This window comes from Mchenga conophoros, linkage group LG1 (assembly GCF_057382185.1).
Source record: "Mchenga conophoros isolate Kocher_MC1m ecotype Shallow Benthic linkage group LG1, M_conophoros_male_GT1.1, whole genome shotgun sequence".
NCBI lineage: Eukaryota > Metazoa > Chordata > Actinopteri > Cichliformes > Cichlidae > Mchenga > Mchenga conophoros.
This window is the reverse complement of record NC_140526.1, coordinates 27,389,306-27,409,987: the sequence shown is the minus strand read 5'-3', so window position 1 is coordinate 27,409,987 and position 20,682 is coordinate 27,389,306. Positions and strand designations below refer to the sequence as shown.

Below are 20,682 nucleotides of genomic sequence, written 5' to 3'. Positions count from 1 at the left end.
CTTGAAAATAGGAAATCACGTTTTAAACTATATGGAAAAAAAATGATGATATGTTAAATTGGGTTTGCTTTCCCAACTAATTATTGATGATAACCCCAATGTATTAATTCAGACAGAAGACCTATAATATGTGAAAAAAAGTTAAGTACTGTTGTTGTAATCATCAATGGATCCTCAACACATACAAGCTTTCTTAAATGAGCTCTCTATTTGGAGCACCAATAATCAATGCATTTCTGTTAGGCCTAAAGTCATTAGGACTCATTGCTTGGGGTCTCCACAGTGAGTTCTTACAAACATTTGTAAAACATGTTTTGTAATATGTAAAAAAAAATACATTGCATTTTTTAAATCTCTCTTCTTTAGTTTGACATCATGGTTTCCATGATGTCAAACTAAAGAAGGAATTAATAAAGTACAACCTTAAAAGAATCCTTTAAACACACTGTTATGTGAAGTAAAGATACTGTATCAAGGCACCAGCAGATTGCTCTCAACTTAGCAATAGGCCTCCTGGCTCTAATGGGGAACATATTGTAGATAGTGTAGATAATGTATTTAATAAGACCTGAAACTAGTGATTGAAAGTGTTTACTGGGGTCACAGACATGAGAACCCAAACTGTCATTTTCCCACAGACTTTAGTACAACTGGACTTCGTTTAAAACCTGACGAGAGGTCTCCTTATTGCCACAACAAAGGTTTAAGGCTATTAAACCGTGGTTTCATCTTTCAGGCCTGGAAGGCACATCCATCTTGTATACACAGCTGTGAAAACATATTTGCCATGTTACTGATTTCTTTTTATTTCTTTTTCTTGCGGAACAGATTTTATCCTCCTAGGATCTGGTGTCCACATATGTGGACATTACATTTTGGGATGTCTAGACCAAAATACAAAATTTTGCTCTTATCCACTCACGAGGACATTATACTGTCACTGTTCTATCGAAATTTAATATGTGGATCTCATTTTTCTCAGAAACAAAAATCAAGTAAAAAACAACAACTGGTAATTCTTTGTTTTTAAATTCATCAGGTCCCAAACAGCCCAAAAAGCAAAGAGAAATTAAATATGCATGCCATGAAAGAGTTTGGGTCTTAGGAGGTTAATATCAGACAAATATAAGCTGTGTAAAAAAATAAAAAATCATAGTTTTTAAACTATGACTTTATTTATTAAGGAAAAAAAATATCCAAACTTACCTAGCTCTGTGTGAAAAAGTATTTACCCCCGGAAACCTAATGACTGATTGTGCCACCCTTGGCGCCTAGAACTGCAATCAAGCCTCTGCAATAACTGTCAATGAAGCTTTCACATCACCGTGGAGGAATTTTGGCCAACTCTTCTTTGCAGAGTTATTTTAATTCAAACACACTGGAGGGTTTTCAAGCAGCAAGGACCTGTCAAAGCATCTCAATCTGATTTGGGTCCAGACTTCTTATTAGCTCACTCCAAACCTTCTTTTAAAGCTATTCAGAGGTCAACCCGCTCGTTGCATTTTAGATCACTGTCCAAGTGAACTTGAACTTCAGGGCGTGAACTGATGGATGGACATTCTCTTTGTAGGTTTTTTGGTTCCATCAATGGAACTGGAAGCAGTCCCAGACCATGACACTACCACCACCATGTTAGGCAGAGTGTTGATGTGATGTTCTCTTTATGAAATGCTGTGTTAGTTTTATGCCACATTTAATGGCATAAAACCTTCTAAACTTCCAACTGTTGTCCTGTCAGTTCAAATATTATCCCAGATGTCTTGGGGATCATCAAGATGTTTTTGGATACTGTGAGATGAGCCTTTGTGTGAGCCTTTTTGGTCAACTTTATCAGACAGGTTCCATTTAAGTGGTGTATTTAACAGGTCTGGCAGCATTCAGGCCTGGCAGTGGCTAGTGAAACTGAACATGAGCATGTTTAAAAAAAATGGTTAATCACAGTTAATTTATGATAGCAGGCAGTTAATTTTTCACATAGTGCCAAGTAGGTTTGGATAGTTTTTCCCCTTAATAACTCATCAATTAAAACTGAATTTTGTAGTAACTTAGTTTATGTTTGTCTGATATTAAAACGTCTCTGAAATCTAAAACATGTAAGCATGACAAATATGCAAAATAAAGTCAGGAGAAGGAAAATACTTTTTTAAAAATGTATAAAGTATGTATATACAATACTGAATGAACCACAGACAGGTGTAATGTCTGGTTTTATCGCCTTCATCAATATTGGACGTACATTTATCAAATAGAGTCCACATTACTCCTAACGCTTTTCTATTTCCGGTTTAAAATAACAATAGTTTGCTTAAACACTGGCAAGTGATAAAGCTATTGTGCCCTGGTTTAGCCGTGACTAGAATACATTACAACAATATACTTGTGTGTGTCTTCTTCACTGTCAAACCCAGTGAAGAAGACATAATTTTAGTATTATAAAATTACGGGTGAAGGGCAACTGTACCTGTTTCGCGAAGTACCGCCTTTTGACCCCTCTGGGTTTCTGTAGTTGTGAGGCTCGGCGCGCGACGCAGCGGTTTGGTGGGAGATTTGTACCTCTTCAGGGAAGTGAGTTACATTTTTAATGAAAAATGGCTCTGAACTACCAGGCATCTACCCTCTCTCTCACTTTGCCAATTTCCTGCCAGATATGCCTCGGAAAGGTAAGCGTCGTTCGATTTTTTAACCTCCTCGTTAGCGCCTATGGTTTGGTAAACAAACTAGGCAAACTGTTTCCTACATGAGTTAAACGGAGGTGACCGTTGTTTGTTGTGTTTGGTTGTGCTAGTGGGTTAATTTGCTCGTGTTTTTCTCGGTGCAGGTTAGGCAGCCGGTTATTTGTTCCAACCACCACGTGTTCTGTTCATCCTGCATGGAAATGTGGTTAAAGAAAGCTAACCAGTGTCCCACCTGCAGAGTCCCCATCACAACAGAGAACCCCTGCAGGGAAATCATCGGTGAGTAGTTGCGGGCAAACAAAGGAAAGCAGGCTTGAAGCAGAAGAGAAGAGGTGATCTGCCTGCCTGCAGCATCTCACAGCTGAGTCTTCTTTTCATTGTGCTCCCAACAAAGCACGGCCTCAAGTTTTGCAGGCAACTTTCTATGAGCCCTGACGTTTGTTTTGTTAGTAATATCCCCAAGTTGACGATTTCGGTTAATAAAGCAAGTTGGATCATATTTAGTGAGATTGCTTGTTGCAGCTTCAGAGTAAGTCAGCATAAAAATGACTCCTTTATGAACGCAAGCATTGTTTGCAGTGTTTAAGCGTTTGACAGGGGCTGGGGGATCCATCCTTTCCAAATGCTTATTGGAAAACTGTTGATTTTCTTACTGCAGGCTTACCTGCAGTCTGTAAAACTGTATTCCCTTATCCATAAAACAAACTGGCTACAGTTTATGCAGGCAAAGGTAGCACGAGGTGATATATCTAAGACAGTTGTACTGAAAAATAAATGTTTTAGGTTTCCTTTGAACTTGTGTGAGGCATATTTGAATATATGAATTTTATGTATTTAGTTTTAATCATACAACCCTGCTGTTTTCCAGCGTTTACTCTCTATTTTTGTTGGCAGATCAGTTTGGATTTCTTTGTAACAATACCAGACAGTACTCACTGACATGCAGACATATAGCTAAGCTTAGCCCCAAAAACTTGATTCAGACTTGATTGTTTCAGTCATTCACGGACCTGTTTCTTGCAAAAACAAAGACTTTATTATTGCAGTTGTTTCACCTGTACCGTTGGAATTTTAATATCAATCATTGGCCACTTGATTAGATACACTTGTTGATGCATTTATCTAATGCATATATCTATATCTAATCAGTTACATGAGAGCAACACAATCCATTTAGACTCAGAGATGTGGTCAAGCGAACCTGGTGAAGTTCAAATAGAGCATCAGAATGGGGGAAAATGTAATTTAAGTGACTTTAAATGTAACATGGTTGCTGGGATTTTCCCACGCAAACATCTGTAAGGTTTATAGAGAATGGTCTGAAAAAGAGAAAATATCCAGTGAGTCCCATTTTCCCTGATTAAAAATGCTATAATGATGCAAGAGATCAGATGAAAAACCAGACTGCTTAGAGTTGACAAGAAAGCAACAGTAATTCAAATAACCACTTGCTACAACTAAGGTGTGAAGAAGAGCATCTCTGAATGCACAATAAGTCCAACATTGAAACGGATGAAACACCAGGTGCCGCTCCTATCAGCTGTGAATAAGTAACTGAGGCAACAATTGATATGGGCTCACCACAGCGGGACAGCAGAAGACTGGGAAATTGTTGGCTGAGTCTCGAGTCTTCTGCTTTGATATTTAGATGGTAGGTCAGAATTTGGTGAAAACAATATGAATGGATCCATCCTGCCTTGTATAAACTGTTTTCTGGCTGCCGTTGGTGTAAATGCACATAGGATATTTTCTTGACACACTTTGACTCTCCTAGTATCAGCTGAGAATTGTTTAAGCATCACAGCCTTACCTGAGTGTTTTTGCTGATAAGTGCACCACTTTGAGTACTCACAGAGTACTCATCTTCTGGTCGCTGCTTTCAGTAGGATAACACACCATGTCATAAAGCTCAGACTGATTTCTCAAAGATTACAATGAGTTCACTGTACTTAAATGGCCTTCACAGTCACCAGATCTTAATCCGCCTTTCGGAAGTGGTGGAATGGGAGATTAACATTATGGATGTTCAGTCAACAAACCTGCAGCAACTGTGTGATGCTATCATTTCAACATGGACCAAAATCTCAGAGGAATATTTCCAGCACCTTGTTGAAGCTATACCATAAAGACGTGAGACAGGAACGTGTGAAAAGATTAAAATAAAGAGATAAATCATTTTAGAGATTTCCTTTAACCCAATTTGGTCTTGTTTTTTTTTTTTTTTTTTTTTTTTTTTTAAGATGTATTTACCAAATAAACAATCTTTGTGCTAAAAAGAGAACATGTAAGCAAATTATTAAAAGGAATGTTACAAATGATGGTCTTCTCTTGTGAAAATCAGTCACAATTTCCCTGTGCACTATAAATTTGCCTGCATTTTACATGGCAGCACCTCAAGCCTTGAATGTTCTTCAGTTTTACGCTTGCCTCTTTATTACTCTTATGTTGTGCTAAGGTAACAACAAAGCCACATAAAAGCCAGCTGATATTACTTGGAACATTACTTAAATGTGTTTTGTGGTCTATTGTGTTAATCATTTACTGTACTTGTGTGCTTGTGTTACAGGAGGAACAAATGAGGGTGATCACAGTGATAGTCCTTCTGTGAGAAAATGTCTCAGAAAAACGAGAGGGGAATTAATTTTACGCGAGTATGAGGTATTGGTTTGACGTGCTCTGTTATGTTTAGTATGCTTTCCTATGTTTATTATTTACAGCCGTTTAGAAAAAAAAGAGTTAATAAAAGTATAATCACAGCTGTATTAGTATCTCACTCGATATCATTATTTCCAAATGATATTTTCATTTTTTTTCTCTCTCTCTAACAGGAGGAAATTGAAGGGCTCATGAGAGAAAACGAGGAGCTGAAAACCAAAAATCAAAGCTTGGAGGAGCAACTGAAGACTGCTTTGGATCCCTGCAGCATTAATATAGTGCAACTGGATGAACAAAGGGTCGCTCCATTTGTCCTGGAGGAGTGGACAAACAAGCTGCGAGCAGCCACAGATGTCTGTGATAAAGTAAAGAAAGACATGGATAAGCTCAAAGAGGTATGAAGCCTGTAACATTTAGGACATTACAGGTTTCAGTAAATTGACCCTTAAAGCAGGAATTCACTGTTTTCTGATAGATGCAGTTAGTTCACTGTTCGGTATTTTAGTTGTCTAAAGAGTGTTTTAATGAAACAGTTGAAAGTAGACATATTAATTGCATGTAATTATTCCGATTTATTACTTTATATAAGGAAAAGCGTTCTGGTAGTATTATTTTTTTTACCTGCTTGATTCTTGTATTCCAAGTAAAGCTAAATGGATGTTGCTTCGAAGTTTATTGCGCTCGATTACTTGTTTTACCACACAATATATGGACAAAAATTCTGTACCACCTACATATTACACATGTGGGAGCTGCTCAGCCATTGAAATCCACGTCAAACAAATTTTGTGCCGATTGTATATGCAGGAAATAAGAAATTTCACAAACTGATTTCCTGCAGTGGTGGCATCCTGTTATGGTATCACGCTCAAATTCAATTTTTTACGATTTATTTTTATTTTCTTGCTCTCCCCAGAAATGTTTGTAAAGGCAGTCTGCATGGCTAGGTGCTTTATTTTGTATGTATTTTTTAAAATATACCTCTGGCAATGGGACTGAAAATACTTGAATTAGATTAGATGGAGATTAACAGGTGTGGTCCAGTACTTTTGTCCATATAATGTAACTTGCTGTTTTTTGTTTTTTTTGGAATAATAGAAATATTTTGATAATGTTTACTTTACCACCTTCAGGCAAATAAGACATTGCGGTCTCAAAATGTCGACCTTGTGCAAGAAAACATGAGACTGAAAGCAGAGGTGGCTAGCAGATCTCCTCAGAAGTAAGTATCATGTATAACCTTTGCCCTCAATATCTAAGAATCTTTTTAGGTTTATACTTGAGCATAGTCTTAAAATCACACACACAAAAAAATCACACTTTCATAAGCAGGTTAAAATAAGTCAATTTGGAATCCAGCTCAGATCAACTGGAACTGTGATGGCACCTCTGTTTGTGTAACACCAGCGCGTTAGGAGTAGCTATGGTACAAATGAGACGAGGAAACGTTTTGGAAGGCAAGATCAGAGCAGACTGAAGACGGGCAACACACATTGCGCCATTGACTAAATAGTAGGTTGAGAAACAGCCCAGCATGCAGCTTGGGTGTGAGTTGCTGCTGCAGTATAAAGGTGGCGCAGTCAGACAGAAGTGCTTGAGCACATATGCATCCTAAACTGTAATACTTTCCATAACCACCAAGAAGCTCACATCTGCCAAGCCCGGAGTTTGATTAAAGATACGATGACTTACAAATCAATGCAAGGTTTTGTAAATAACTACCTTTGTGGGTTTCTTAAGTCACAGTTAAGATAAAAATATTATTCTATGTCAATTTTGCAATTGAGGAACCTTGGTTTTTTTCTCATTGTAATACTCAATTGCTGCCATTAGTCGATAAGGTCCACTCTTGCAGCCACTCTTGCTGCTGAGCATCTTCTAGTAATAATGTGTTCTTGGCTTACTGGGTTGTTATTATAGATTTTAAAATGATTACTTCTGTTTTAATAATGAGGATTTGCATGTTGAATACTGAGTTTTTGATTCATGTTGTAGCCAGAGCCAGGCTGACATTAGTCACTCCTATGTGACATAGATGCCCTTTTTTTTCTGTGAAATCGCCATTTACAATCTTTTTCTCCCCAAAAGAAAAATGTAAGGTTGTTTTTATTTATATCTCAGTTTTTGTTGAGTTTCTACATTTGATTTTTTTTTTTAAATAGACTACATTTCAAAGATTAACAAAAAAAAAAAATTGAAAAGTATTGAATTTTCTGTTCTAAATTAAATACTAAATGATCTGTCGCCAGGTTTGGCCGATACACAGTCGCAGCACTGGAAGCTAAAATTCAGCAGTATCAGCGCGATGTGGACCACTTGAAAAGGGCTCTTGAGCGCAGTGACCAGTACATTGATGAGCTGGAGAGTCGGATCAGGGTGTCTGAGAAGAAATCTCTTGAAGTGCAGGAAGCGTGTGGGAGTTGCAAGGCTGCTAAGGAAACTCTCACAAAGCAGCAGAAAGTCAACATGATGATGAGAAGCTTGAGTGACAATGAGAGGAAGTTGATCTGCAGCAATCCAGAGGCAGAATGTGGCACATTTTCTAGAAATCACAGTTTGATGTTGATGCCATCCGCAGATCACAAAGATTTCAGTAAAAATCTGACAGGAAAGCAGAAAAACGAGGCCTCGGAAGGCACCTCCTCTGACTTTTTGCCCAGTACTCCATCATCTGCTTTCCGCTCCCTGACTCTGAGAAGCCCAGGCATCCGTGAGAAGAAAGTTGCATTTAAACCTGGGTCTTATCTAAGGAGGCTTGATTTTGAAGAGGTTCCCAGTCCTGATAAGAGCAGTACCACACTGGAGAACCAATTCAACAGTGTTGAGAAATTCCCCAAAGGCTTGCCTCCAAATGACTTGGAGCCCTCAAAGTCTGTCTTCTGGGCAGGCTGGGACAAATCCAACTCTGACCAGTCATGTACAGGTTCAAGTAAAGGAAGCTCTATCAAGGGATCCACTAATTTTGTGGTTGATGAGTCAGATAGTTTCCACATGTCCAGTGAGGCCTGTATGGATGTGGCCTACCTGAACAAAATCTCAGAGTTGGACTCCATGATGCTGGAGGGTGAGAGTTCCTGTAGTCCAGGGCTCTCTGTTGATTCCTGTCTTTCCACAGATATGGACAACACCCTAGTTCCAGAGCCTCAAACATTCCCTAATGCCTTGTCAAGCCATGCTGGTAAACCAGTGACGCACAACAAGCATAACAATCACCAACCTTGTGACAATAAGGAGAGCATCTTGAACGACAAAGAAACTCCAAAAGGTTCAGCAGAAGAAGGTTGTGCTGCATTAGTCTCTGGTAGGAAGAGTGGCGTCTGTGGAGGGGCCTCTCACACCGAAGAGCTATCTTTTGATTTGCTGTTTGATCCTTCGGATGAGAATAAGGCCGGTCCCTCTGGCTTTCCAGCAAGCCAAGATCATGATCTTGTAAACCCCTCCTCTTCCTCCTCTGGCTACACTGCTGGTCAGCCTGTGAGCACAACAAGAGACAGACACACGCTGAACAGCAGTCAGCCAATAAAGAGAAAGTCCCACAGTCCCTTTACCATAAGCAGTCCCACCAAACATTCAAAGCTCATGTGAAAAATGTCAAAACAAACATGTGTTCCTGGTGCACTACTCTTGGTACAGTGTTATGGTGATTGTGTGATGCTAGGGTGTAACTTATTGTTATTTGTCTCTTGTAATATTACAAGAATTAAGCTAAAACGAGATAGGAATGTCATAGTTTTTGTGCAGTGTGCTTGTAGGCCTCATTAGTGATGTGCTAATGCACACTGATCACACTGGTGATCGCATTGTAGTCCTAACCCATGCTGTTTTGTTCTACTGTAGTTGGGGCTGAGACACTTTCCAAGTATACCTTCAGCCTTGTTTTCTGTATTCTGCTAATGTGGTCTTTGGACTTTCTAATGGCTTGTAATACTGAAGACAGATGAATATGACTGTTATTAAAAATTGCTGAATTAGTAGTTGTAATGTATATTAGGAAATGAAACGGGAATGCATTAAATAGTCAAAAAATTATGAAAATTAATTTTGCCTTTCTGTATGGTTTGCATTGCCTGGTCCAGTAACTCATCACTGACATTGGGGATTAATATGTTGTGTACCAGTTACATTTGTTTTTTTTCCTCACACTGTCCATATTTTTTCTATTTTTGCTGGTAATTTTGCAACACATTAAACCAGTAATAAATTTGTCGCCACTGAAAGTGGAACCAACACTGCAAAACATGCTGCCTGTAACGACGCACATTAGAGACCCCACGCACACTAAATCCATTGGCGCAGAAAGCGCCTTATTTATTATGCAAATTTAACGATATCGTGTATATTTCACATACCTCTAATCGCTGCATGAAATTTTAATTGGGGAGCCGTTGTGGTTTGAATAAATGAAGTGTTAATTCATTGGGATTAATTAATTTAGGTAAAGACTGTGTACAAGGTTACACTGGTGTATTAAATCAATTTGTTTAGTGCTCATCTGGCGATGATGGGCTCTAATGATAAAGGGGGCGGTGTCAGTATTTCCAAGGGTTAATATGAGAAATGGGACTGTGGGCCAAGAACTACTGGAAAACCATACAACTTTTACAACAAAAAATACATTATTAAAATAGTTTAATATGTCTATACCGATGCCTACAAGCTTAAAATTGCTTATTTATTAATTTCATATTAAATATAGACCTCGTGTTTTTGTGTGTATATTTTCCCTAATACTCGATTGGAAACAACTTTCTGAAATCAGACGTCCAGCCTAAAATAGACAGATGCTCAATTCTGCGGCATAAAGTCAATATTATTCGGCCTCCAGTTAAAAGATAAGGCCTACAGGCACTGGGAACGGCGAGGTTCTGTGGCTGGGAGGAGAGGAGTGAGCCCTTAAAAAACGCAGGCATCCAGTCTCCAGATGTTATTGCCTGCCCTGTGAGCAGTTTTTATCTGTCAGCCTGTTCACTGTTCTGGCAGTTTATGTCTCGCGAGAGCAGCCGAGCACGGGCTTGACGAGATCTGAGGCGCTCAGGTGTAAGAGCCTCTCTCATCCCCAGCAGTGGGAAACAGTAGACAGATAAGTGCGTCTGAGAGACTGCAGGCATCTCTGTGATCTCCGGGCTCAAGGCTGCACTCGGCGCACTATACAGCGAACTACACTGCGTCATTACTGGATAGGCAAAGGATCACTCTGTGTCTGTGATTGTTTTCTAGCTCTTGTAGCCGTTATCCCCCTTCTTTCCGTGCACTTTAATTGGAGAAGCTCGCCAAGATGATGTCCATGAACAGCAAACAGCCGCACTTCGCCATGCATCCCTCTTTACCCGAACACAAGTATACCACCCTGCATTCCAGCTCGGAAGCTATAAGGAGAGCCTGTCTGCAAACTCCACAGGTAAACCATCCCCGAAAACTTTCGCTTTGTCCTTGTTTTTTTTCTTCTTCTTTTTTTGTTACTTGCCTAAGCTGCTTGCAGCACTGAGCGCTGTCTGTGCCTAATAACAAGGGCTGCTCCAAGGCACATTCAGCCAAGACGCGCACTTAATGTTTTTTTCATGTATTCCACAGCAATCACTGGAAGAGTCTGTGATCTTTTTGAAAGCATGCTCACGCAACGCCGGGCTTTACTGTTTTTGTATTAATTTTTATGACTTGCCGCTTCTGAAGGAATACTCCGACTCTGTTATGTGTCGCCAAAAGTCCCGACTGACAGATTCATTTATGCTTTTTTCTTTTTTTCTGTCGCCTTCCTTTTTTCTTCACGTCCTTTCCCATTTCTTACTCACTTTGAAAACCTTCATTCTCCCCCTCTCTTTCTTTCTGTCTTTCTTTTTTTTTATCCCCCCCTCTTGCAGTTACAGAGTAACATATTTGCAAGCCTGGATGAGACGCTGCTGGCTCGGGCTGAGGCTTTGGCGGCCGTGGACATCGCCGTGTCCCAGGGCAAGACGCACCCGTTCAAGCCCGACGCCACCTACCACACGATGAGCACGGTGCCATGCTCGTCGACATCCACCGTGCCACTAGCCCACCACCATCATCACCATCACCACCACCACCACCAGAACCTGGAGCCACCGGACATTATGGACCACATCAGCTCGCCATCTCTCAGCTTAATGTCCAGTGCGCACGACGTGGCGGGCGGCGGAGGTGGCGGTGGCGGCGGAGGTGGCGGTGGTGGGCTCATCTCCACCTCTGCTCACCCGCACTCTCACATGCACGGTTTGAGTCACCTCTCCCACCAAGCTATGAGCATGAACTCACCTCTCACCCACCACGGGCTCTTACCGGGCCATCACGGGGGAGGTCAAGGCGGCCCTGGGCTCACAAACAACGGACTTCCCTCCATTAATGACTCGGACACAGACCCAAGGGAGCTGGAGGCTTTCGCGGAGCGCTTCAAACAGCGGAGGATCAAGCTGGGGGTGACACAGGCGGACGTGGGCAGCGCTTTGGCTAATCTCAAAATCCCCGGCGTTGGATCACTGAGCCAAAGTACAATTTGTCGATTCGAGTCTTTAACTCTCTCCCACAACAACATGATTGCGCTCAAACCCATCCTCCAGGCCTGGCTAGAAGAGGCCGAGGGGGCCCAAAGGGAAAAAATGAGCAAACCTGACATTTTCAACGGAGGAGAAAAGAAACGCAAGAGGACCTCGATAGCAGCCCCAGAAAAGAGGTCTTTGGAGGCTTACTTCGCTGTACAACCTCGACCGTCGTCTGAGAAAATAGCAGCTATAGCTGAAAAGTTGGACCTGAAAAAAAATGTGGTACGAGTGTGGTTTTGTAACCAAAGACAGAAGCAGAAGCGGTTGAAATTTTCCGCGGCTCACTGATGGGCGAGGAAGAGAAGTTAAAAAAAAATTAAAAAAAAAAAAGTTGTGTGACTGAATTTGGGGACCAAGGGACACCGAGACACCATTTTCAGTCTTTTGTCTCCAGCGATTTTACACGCTGGTGCACAATGGACTTTAGATACCCATTTTATGAGGCTTCATATATCCTGTTTATTTTCACGTTATCGGTGAATGTGAAGTATGCAAATAACAGATTACACAAACTTGGCTCAGATGTTACCAGGGAAAAGTTTAGCGACGTCGACATTGCCTTTTAAATAAAAGAAAACAAAAGAAAAAAACTTGTGGAAAGAGGTAATTTGCTCGATACTATAGCGAGTTATTTTCTCCGAATAGGCCTGTTATTTTGAAGTATAGCCATTTACGAATTACCTCACTGATTGTTAAATGTGGTTTGGGTTTGATCTTTTCTGTCGTTGATATAGACTAAGTCATGACTGTTCATTTATTCATCCGTTCATTTATTCTTATTTGGAGGCTGCTACGAACTGAAATTTAGTTGCAAACTTTTTATGGCTATCGGAAAAATAATAATTTTTCAGGCCTGCATGAAATCCTAATTCACGGGAAGTAATTTAGCCTGTGTGGGCTGTCACATCTGCAGATATATTTATTTTGAATTTGCACAAAGGACCCTTTAGGTTTCTAGATCGGCTATGTCGAAATGCGTTTGTATATACAGACATCACTTTATCACTTACCAGAGGTGAGCTCCTGTATTCTGGAAACAAAATTAATAAGGGGGAGGGGGTCTATCTGCACCATTGGCATCACTGGGAAAAGTTTCAGACAGATCAGAGCATGATAGCTCTGTCTACATCATTAAGGAGAGATCGCAATCAATAAAAGGGGTTTTTCGTTCTTTCATGTGTTTCAGTTTGCAGTGCAAACACTCTATGCATTGGAAGAAGAATCACTGCATAGCCTACAGCAGAGTTGTCTACTGCTAGACCTTATTTTGTGGATGGTGTAAGTCACTGTTTAATGCCTGTTTTCACATTGAGATCACCACGTTGTTTGTCGTGTTAACTGTTACGGAAACGTTGTGTAAGTAATATTTTACTTTGTGCACAAAAGTATGTTTACAAAAACTGCGGCGACATGTGCATCATGGAGAAAATGTCCCACTGTCTCCTTCCCTCTTTCACAACTTCTCCACTCTCCTCTGTTGTCCTCTTACTTTCATTGGTACTATTCATCCTGTAAGCCAAATCCAACAGGGAGGTGTGTTCCAGCAATCTTCTAATAAATCAAAGAAAGAAAACTGTGCTTTTCCTGGTTGTGATTCGGCCTGCACGGCACACGATTATCAATGTTACTGCTGGTGCAATAGTTTAACGCATTACTATGGCCACGTGATAAAGCGTTTGGTATGGTTTTAAATGGCGTAGCTTTATTCTAATCAGCGATATAAAACTCATTATAATGGTTGTATATACATTTGCCTAATTTTAGAGGATAATATTAAAGTTTAAAGTTTAACTTTTGAAAGTTAGATACGTATAATTTTACATTTTTGCGCCGTTAGTTTCTCTATTATTATTATTATTATTATTATTATTATTATTATTATTATTATTATTATTATTATTATTATTATTATATAAACTAATATAAGTTTTACTTAAAATGTTTGTTTATTTTTTCTATATTATAATATTTATTTGGTATAGTAAGTAAATTGCGAGGCTGTATTTTAGTTGTCCTTACCTTTTATTTAAACATCTGAACATAAAATAGGATGAATTAATAAGTAATAGGCTGTTAAAGGAAAAAGTTTTCTTCCTATATTGACACAGGCCCAACAATCAACATTTAATGAAGTTTTAATGTAGAATAACTGAGCACTGACACCAGAGAGAGCGAGAGAGATGATAGAGAGAGAAAGAGGGTGAGAGAGAGAGAGAATGAGAGAGAGGGAAAAAGAAAAAGAAAAGTTGATTTTCTTTTTAAAAATGACCACTGTGTGACCTCTACCCCCTCCAAATATTTCTGTTCACTCCTAACTTGCAGATAGGCTATATCAATTTTTTTTTTTGTGGGGCTTCACGTTCGGCTGCATTCATAAAGAGGAATTTTTAAGAGCATGTAATGCAATATTAATCGCGATTTGCTGATATAAAATGCAATATTTTCAGACAGCTTTCGGGGGTTTCAGGGGAAGCAGGCGGATGAAGGAAGTCGCTGTTAAATAGCAGAGAAAGCTGCTCTTTATTGCTTTTCTTTAGCTTTTGGCTACACGGACAGAAGACAGCGAATCCTTAACGTAAGTAAAATACTTTTTTGTTGAATTTTTAAGAAATTTTGTTGGTCATTTGTAACTTTTTTTCTTTTTTAAAGATTAGCATAGACGTATGTCATTTTGAATGAAAATATATATATTTTTTCTTCTGCAATTGCTTTCCCATTTAAATTGTAACAGGCCTGCTTCGTGGCGTTCCCCACTGCTAGCCTTATTCCACTACTTCATTCGTTCAATTCTGTTAAACATAATTTTGTAAATCTAATTTAAAAATTGAGGAAAATTGTGAAAAAAATAATAAGAAATTTGTTTTCGTTGTGAGAATATTTTTCCAAACGCTGTTCTTTCGCGACACAGACTTTCTAGGAAAAAAGAAAAGAATGAATGAAATGTAAAAAAAAAAAAAAAAAAAAAAAAAAAAAAAGCTATTTGCTCATTAAGTGATATTGCAAATTTCCTGTTAGAGGTTGCCGCTATCAGAGTCCTTTTTGTTGCATTGTTACGAAATAGTACAGCTGTTATATATATATCTATATATCTATATATATATATGTGTGTGTGTGTGTGTATATATGTATACACAATGGCTTAAAAGTTTCACCACCTCATACTATCTACTGAGAGTAACGCAACACCGCTGGCACTGAACATACTCCACGCGCAGCACCGCACACGCCACATGGCAATCATTTCAGCACCACGAACAGCTCCGTTGGCGGATTGAAGAGTAATACATTATTGAAAGCCTATATCAAACAGCTCTGGGGTGCTGTCTCTCTGCACAGGGGCTCTGGATGAAGTCGGACTGTCTGCCTGCACAATAGCCTCTAATATGTTAATGGCCGTAGGGGATGCCTGAGGTACCATCCCCAGCTGCCTCGCCTACCATATGTCAGCCCGTTACGACAGAGTCCTCTATTAATCAGGGGGATATTTCATCAGCAACCTCACCGATATCATAACCCTTAAAGTTCTATCAATAGTCGACCGTGCCGGCGCCCGATCATAGGTATCCTTAGTGCCTGGGCCTAAAAGGGCCGTCCTCCTATAATCGTGTCTAGATCGTTTGAGTTACCCCATCCCGTCCCATTTCACTTCAGGTGTCCCGTTTGAGCCTTGTTACAATGAAAAACTAGATTATTATTATTATTATTATTATTATTATTATTATTATTATTATGTAACAGTGTTAATCACCGCCTTTCTTTCCTCTTTTGTATTCTTGCATAGGCAGCGATGGATTAATCACGGAGCCTACCAAAGGATCTCATAACTTAATTCCTTCAGGCTTCTAGTCAGGGGAGTAATTAATCTATACCGTGGATGTAAATAAGAGGAAATTGGATTCCTGACAGACGAAATGAGAGACTCTCTGACACCACGTTGGCAAATAATGATTTCACCACACGTTATGGTAACGCAGGCGCTTAGATTTATGAGAGCACGACTTTTTAGTATAGCTCTGAGCGGAGGGGAGTGGGCCTACCCTAATCGTAGCTGTTAGACGCCCAGGTTAAGATGGATTAGATCATTAGAATTACAACACTTCGAGCTGAAAGTTAAAGGAAATGGAAAGCTCTAACATACTGCGTTGGTTAAGCTTTTTTTCCTTCTTCTTTTTTCTTCCCCAATTGGCTTATGCTTTGTTCTTGCTTTGACATTGTTACACCCAATTTATAGAGTTTCTTAAAACAACATCAGTAAAACATATCTAAGATAAGAGCTCCCAAGGAGGGACCCCGCTGATCTAACAATAAGCAAGAAGGAGGCCCTTTTGGACGGAAATGTCAAACCGGGGATGTGGATGCGTAGATCCCCCAGATCTGCACTCATTTCCCACTTATATTTGCTCAGTAATCCGCTGTGGCAGCCCTCCATCGCCCGGGACCTGGTTTGAGAGGCAATGCTGTTGACACAAGGGTATATTTCAATCACAGAGGGTTCAGAGTCAGACGCACAACTTATTTGTCTAATAAATCCGTCATTTAGTAAGAAAAATATTTGATCTTGAGGGGCTGACCTCTTGCCATGTAGCTACTGACAGATAAAAATGGGCAGCCTATGTATGCTTCACGGATATGCAAGTAGGCTGCATAGCATAAAGCGCAATTTAGATTCATATTTGTATGGCGCCCAGTCAAAGTCCCCCCCCCCCCCCCCCCCACACACACACACACTTATTGTGGCATTTGCTGTCAGAAACTAGAGTTGGAAAACGGAAACGTTTTTTTTTTTTCAGTGTTGAGGAGAAACGAAAGGTGAACCAGTTAAGAAGTCCAGACACTGACTAATTTTTATTTATTTTTAACATATATTTGTTAAAGTTTTTACAGTTTCATAGTTTCTTATGAATCACGTGCTTATAGCTCTGAAATAAAACATTTAACACACTGAACGTTTGTTTTGATTTAACAAACTATAAAAATAATAGAAACACACACACACACACACACACACACACACACACACACACACACACACACACACACACACACACACACACACACACACACACACACGTAAGCTAGATGAAGTTCGCAGTTACAAAGCAGCTTGGACACTGCCAACGATTTGAATTTGGAAGCTATAAAAGTATGATGGCTTCAGTTATAGGGGGCATTATAATCAGAACAGCTGGCCTGTGTGGAGTGCCAAATTGTCGTTTTGGTAGTACAGAGCGTCATTAGAAAAGTTTTAGTATTGTTGGACTCAAAGTTGTGAAATAAAAACTCTCAGTAGGGATTTTCATTGTATTCATACACTGTCCAAGTTCACCATGTGTTGGGTTTTTCAAATCAGTCTGCTTGTTTTTCTTTTTGTTTTGTTTTTTGTAACCTAAAATTTTAAAACCCCTTAATTAAACTCTTTGAACAAGCAAACAGGAATCTCAGGCTTTTAAACGGCTTAAAAGAGTCCACACTGCCACTCCTTTCATCATCATGGCTCAAACATTTACTGCTTCTCCCGCTCACTGATCTTAATGGGCACATTTCCACCAATTAGACGGTGTAACAGATGAAACGCCCCGCTGTTATCGTTGACCGGAACAAACAAACAAAACCAAAAAAAAAACAAAACAAAAACACCAACAAAAAACAACAACAAAATGTACACGTGACTTTAAAATAAATACCTGAAATCACTTAGACAAATGTCAACCCAAACCTTTTGGCACATAACCAAGAAAAGCTCAAGTTAAACCGAGTACCTTGGTACCTATTATAATTTAGAGATTAGCGACGGTAGCCTGTATTCCTTACAGTAAAATGATCCTTCTGTCATATTTGTGAGCTTTGGTATAACTCCAAATGTTACAAATTACCTGCAGTGATGACTGTGAAACCCAGAGGCATATCCAACACAAATCTAGCTGACTATATGGTTTAGCCTCGTAGCTTCTCGGCCCAAGCGTTTGACAGCTATTCTGACAAAGTGCATCACTAAAACATCAAAACACTTGTCAGTGTCTGCATGGTTCGTTGCGGGATTCTTCACCTCGTTCAGAAAGTATTACCACCTAAATGTCACTTTATGCAAAATCTGCCTCACCTAAATGCCATTTATTTCCCAATCCCTGCCTCCCGAGCCGCCATGGCCCCGGGCGGAGTGCTCTTTGAACCCTAGTATTGAACCTATTTTCCTTCTCGTCTTTACCCGCACGTGCAGCAGATAGAAAGTGCGCGGTAAAGAGAGGGGCGCGCGACCGGAAACGAAAGGAGAGCCTGCACGAGCACGGTTGACGTCCTATTACTTGAGATGCCTCTAAGTGGACAATATTTTAAGCTTTTCGACAGTCATGAATAACAAGCGAAAGGGTTAGGGTTCGCGCTCAGGTCAGGGTTGTGTTCTCCTCTTATAGCATTGAATGACTCTCGAAAAAAAAAGTGCTCTGATGACGCGAAAATCGACGTGGCGTGTTTTAAATATTTCATAATAGACTGCTCGAGTCACGAAAACGTTTTACAAGTTGTCATAACCTGCCATACGGTAAAAATGATAAAATAAAATATAATTTTGCCATTAAAGAATGTTTACCCGTTCCTTTAGCCTATTTGTTTATGGCCAGTAACTTTTGATAAGGTTCTCATGCCCCTCTTGTCTTTAGTCACTAAAAAAAAGGCTCATCGTTAAAGTGAAACACAGTTAAATATTCCCGCAATGCAAACATATGTTGCTTTTTTTGACTGACCCAACATCAATCCAACAAAGAGACAAACAGCGTATCGCATTTTTTTTACTCGTCACAAGACATTTCGACGGCAAATAAAAAATAAAAAATCCTAAAAGGTTTTTGAATTCGTTTATTTGTATTTACTGCTTTTATAGAAACATTGTCTTCAGTTTACTCTGAACTTGTAGCCTAAATAGGTTTGAGAAGTGCAACACTTCTTATCGTACTAATGAAATACACAGAAATGATCCTACTGATTTGTCGCTGACCTTGGTGCTGAACACCACAATAACAACAGGCTTTCTGGAGAAAAATAGCATGTTTTTCTTTTTAGGAATATGCTGAGCTTGAAAAATAAACTGGACACTGATGTCTTCAAAGTAGTCAATTGGCTCACTTCAAACGCCTTCGGGAGATCGTATAATGTGCATCTTCATAAATGTGAGACTATTTGAAGAAATAATTGCTGCGCAGCCGGTTAAAGCCACAAGTTGTTAAAACAGGCTGTCTTTCGAGGAACTAACTCGTCTTCTCAGGGTTCAGCTAAAACTTTTAAACGCTTGAGCTATTTTAGGGTTCATGCATTTACCCTTTACGTTTCCAGTTTCCAATATAAAACAATAATGATATTCTGAATTCTCAATTTTAACTGTCTACTTCCGTTAAAATTGGTGTTCCACAATTTTAACGGAAGTAGACTTCTTTTTAAACTTTGTCCTACATAGATCAAAAATTTTACAGATCTACTTCTTCGAGCATGAGCTGTGAGGGTATTTCATGTTCTTGTGAGTGGCCAGTTCCCCATTGGTAGATATTGAATATCTTCCTCTGTACACATAGACTTCGATAATGAGGAGTGTCGGCCACCGTTTGCCCGCCGCCACGCCATCAAATATTCATCACTGTTGATTAAACAGCCGGCAGCTGCCGATCGGCCGGGTGTCAAATTTGTATCCAGCTACCTCGCTACTCAGCCAGGCTGAATACAATGGATTTGCACTCTGAAATGTTCCACGAAATAATAGTTCACAAAGTGTGTATGTACGCCAAAGTGTGCGTGGGGGAATATCAGTGGCACTCTTAAAATATAGCAGGGCTTAAGCGTTTTTATCCTGACCATCAGCCAGAGCAGAGAGAAAAAAGTGTTTGTGTGTGTGCGTGTGTGTGTGTGAGAGAGGTTATTGTGAGGCACGTTAAATATTTCATGAGTTGTTAGAGGTTGGAGTAGAGAGGAAAGACTGCCCAGGAAGGCTGGTTCAACTCATTTGCTGAACTCGAACTGGGAAGCATGGAGGGGGAGCAAATGTTGACACACACACACACACACGCACGCACGCACGCACGCACGCACGCACGCACACGCACACACACACACAGTCTTTATTGGTTGAATAGGCATCCTCTTGAAAGCCAGTGACAATGTAAATAGGACAATTGCAGTAGTACTAGTAGCACATTTTCAGACAGTCCTTGCTCACGCTTGTCTTTCCTCTGTTTTCTCTGCCTCTAAAGGTGAAAACTCCACTTAGCTGTGCCACTTCAAAGTTCCACGGCTCATTTAGCATCTAACTGACATCTAATTGGATGACTGATGGCAATTTGATTCTCACTTCTCCCATAACAGGAAGAAAAAGCATGATTTTCTTACTTCCAACTGTTTTGACAACACAAAGGTACACATAGATAGATAGATAGATAGATAGATAGATAGATAGATAGATAGATAGATAGATAGATAGATAGATAGATAGATAGAAAAATGTCAGATAACTAATTTTGTAGTAACCTTTGGTACTTTGACTCAGGACTGAGCTCAGGTTCTAATGCTATTATACCTACCACCGAGCTAACCTAGGGCTGGATTCCAATAAAGTGACTCAAGGTAAAATGTTTTAATGTGCACAGATGCTTGGTCAGGCCACTAATAGGTATCTGTATTTTTCTGTTTAATACATCTGTGTCATGCGCTGTAGAAGACATTTAATAGAACCATGCAAAAACAGTCAGCATTTGACAGCAAGAGGTAGCGTCTCAGAGAAAGACTGAAAAGACAAAAAGAGAGCTCAGCTTACTGGC

General features: G+C 39.8%; 3 protein-coding genes across 10 annotated transcripts in view; 2 read left to right on the top strand and 1 right to left on the bottom strand.

The window, feature by feature from the left end:
* The window catches only part of LOC146583484 (uncharacterized), a 78,767-nt gene that overhangs the window by 33,526 nt on the left and 24,559 nt on the right, over positions 1 to 20,682 (bottom strand). The window lies entirely within an intron of this gene.
* On the top strand, positions 2,474 to 9,708 carry obi1 (ORC ubiquitin ligase 1). The gene is made up of 6 exons (XM_085272299.1): positions 2,474 to 2,660; positions 2,819 to 2,954; positions 5,242 to 5,333; positions 5,504 to 5,725; positions 6,464 to 6,552; positions 7,580 to 9,708. The coding sequence occupies exons 1-6, from the start codon at positions 2,589 to 2,591 to the stop codon at positions 8,913 to 8,915; spliced, it is 1,947 nt and encodes a 648-aa protein (XP_085128425.1). The 5' UTR covers positions 2,474 to 2,588; the 3' UTR covers positions 8,916 to 9,708.
* pou4f1 (POU class 4 homeobox 1) lies at positions 10,322 to 13,457 on the top strand. The gene is made up of 2 exons (XM_085272286.1): positions 10,322 to 10,728; positions 11,189 to 13,457. Exons 1-2 carry the CDS (start codon positions 10,606 to 10,608, stop codon positions 12,170 to 12,172), a joined length of 1,107 nt encoding a protein of 368 aa, XP_085128412.1. The 5' UTR covers positions 10,322 to 10,605; the 3' UTR covers positions 12,173 to 13,457.

Bases quoted from the DNA above. Each gene is read 5' to 3' on its own strand.
- obi1 (XM_085272299.1), top strand. From the start codon at position 2,589: ATGGCTCTGAACTACCAGGCATCTACCCTCTCTCTCACTTTGCCAATT. The intron at 2,661-2,818 runs GTAAGCGTCGTT...TTCTCGGTGCAG, and splicing joins GCCAGATATGCCTCGGAAAG to GTTAGGCAGCCGGTTATTTG. The intron at 5,334-5,503 runs GTATTGGTTTGA...TCTCTCTAACAG, and splicing joins TAATTTTACGCGAGTATGAG to GAGGAAATTGAAGGGCTCAT.
- pou4f1 (XM_085272286.1), top strand. From the start codon at position 10,606: ATGATGTCCATGAACAGCAAACAGCCGCACTTCGCCATGCATCCCTCT. The intron at 10,729-11,188 runs GTAAACCATCCC...CCCCTCTTGCAG, and splicing joins CCTGTCTGCAAACTCCACAG to TTACAGAGTAACATATTTGC.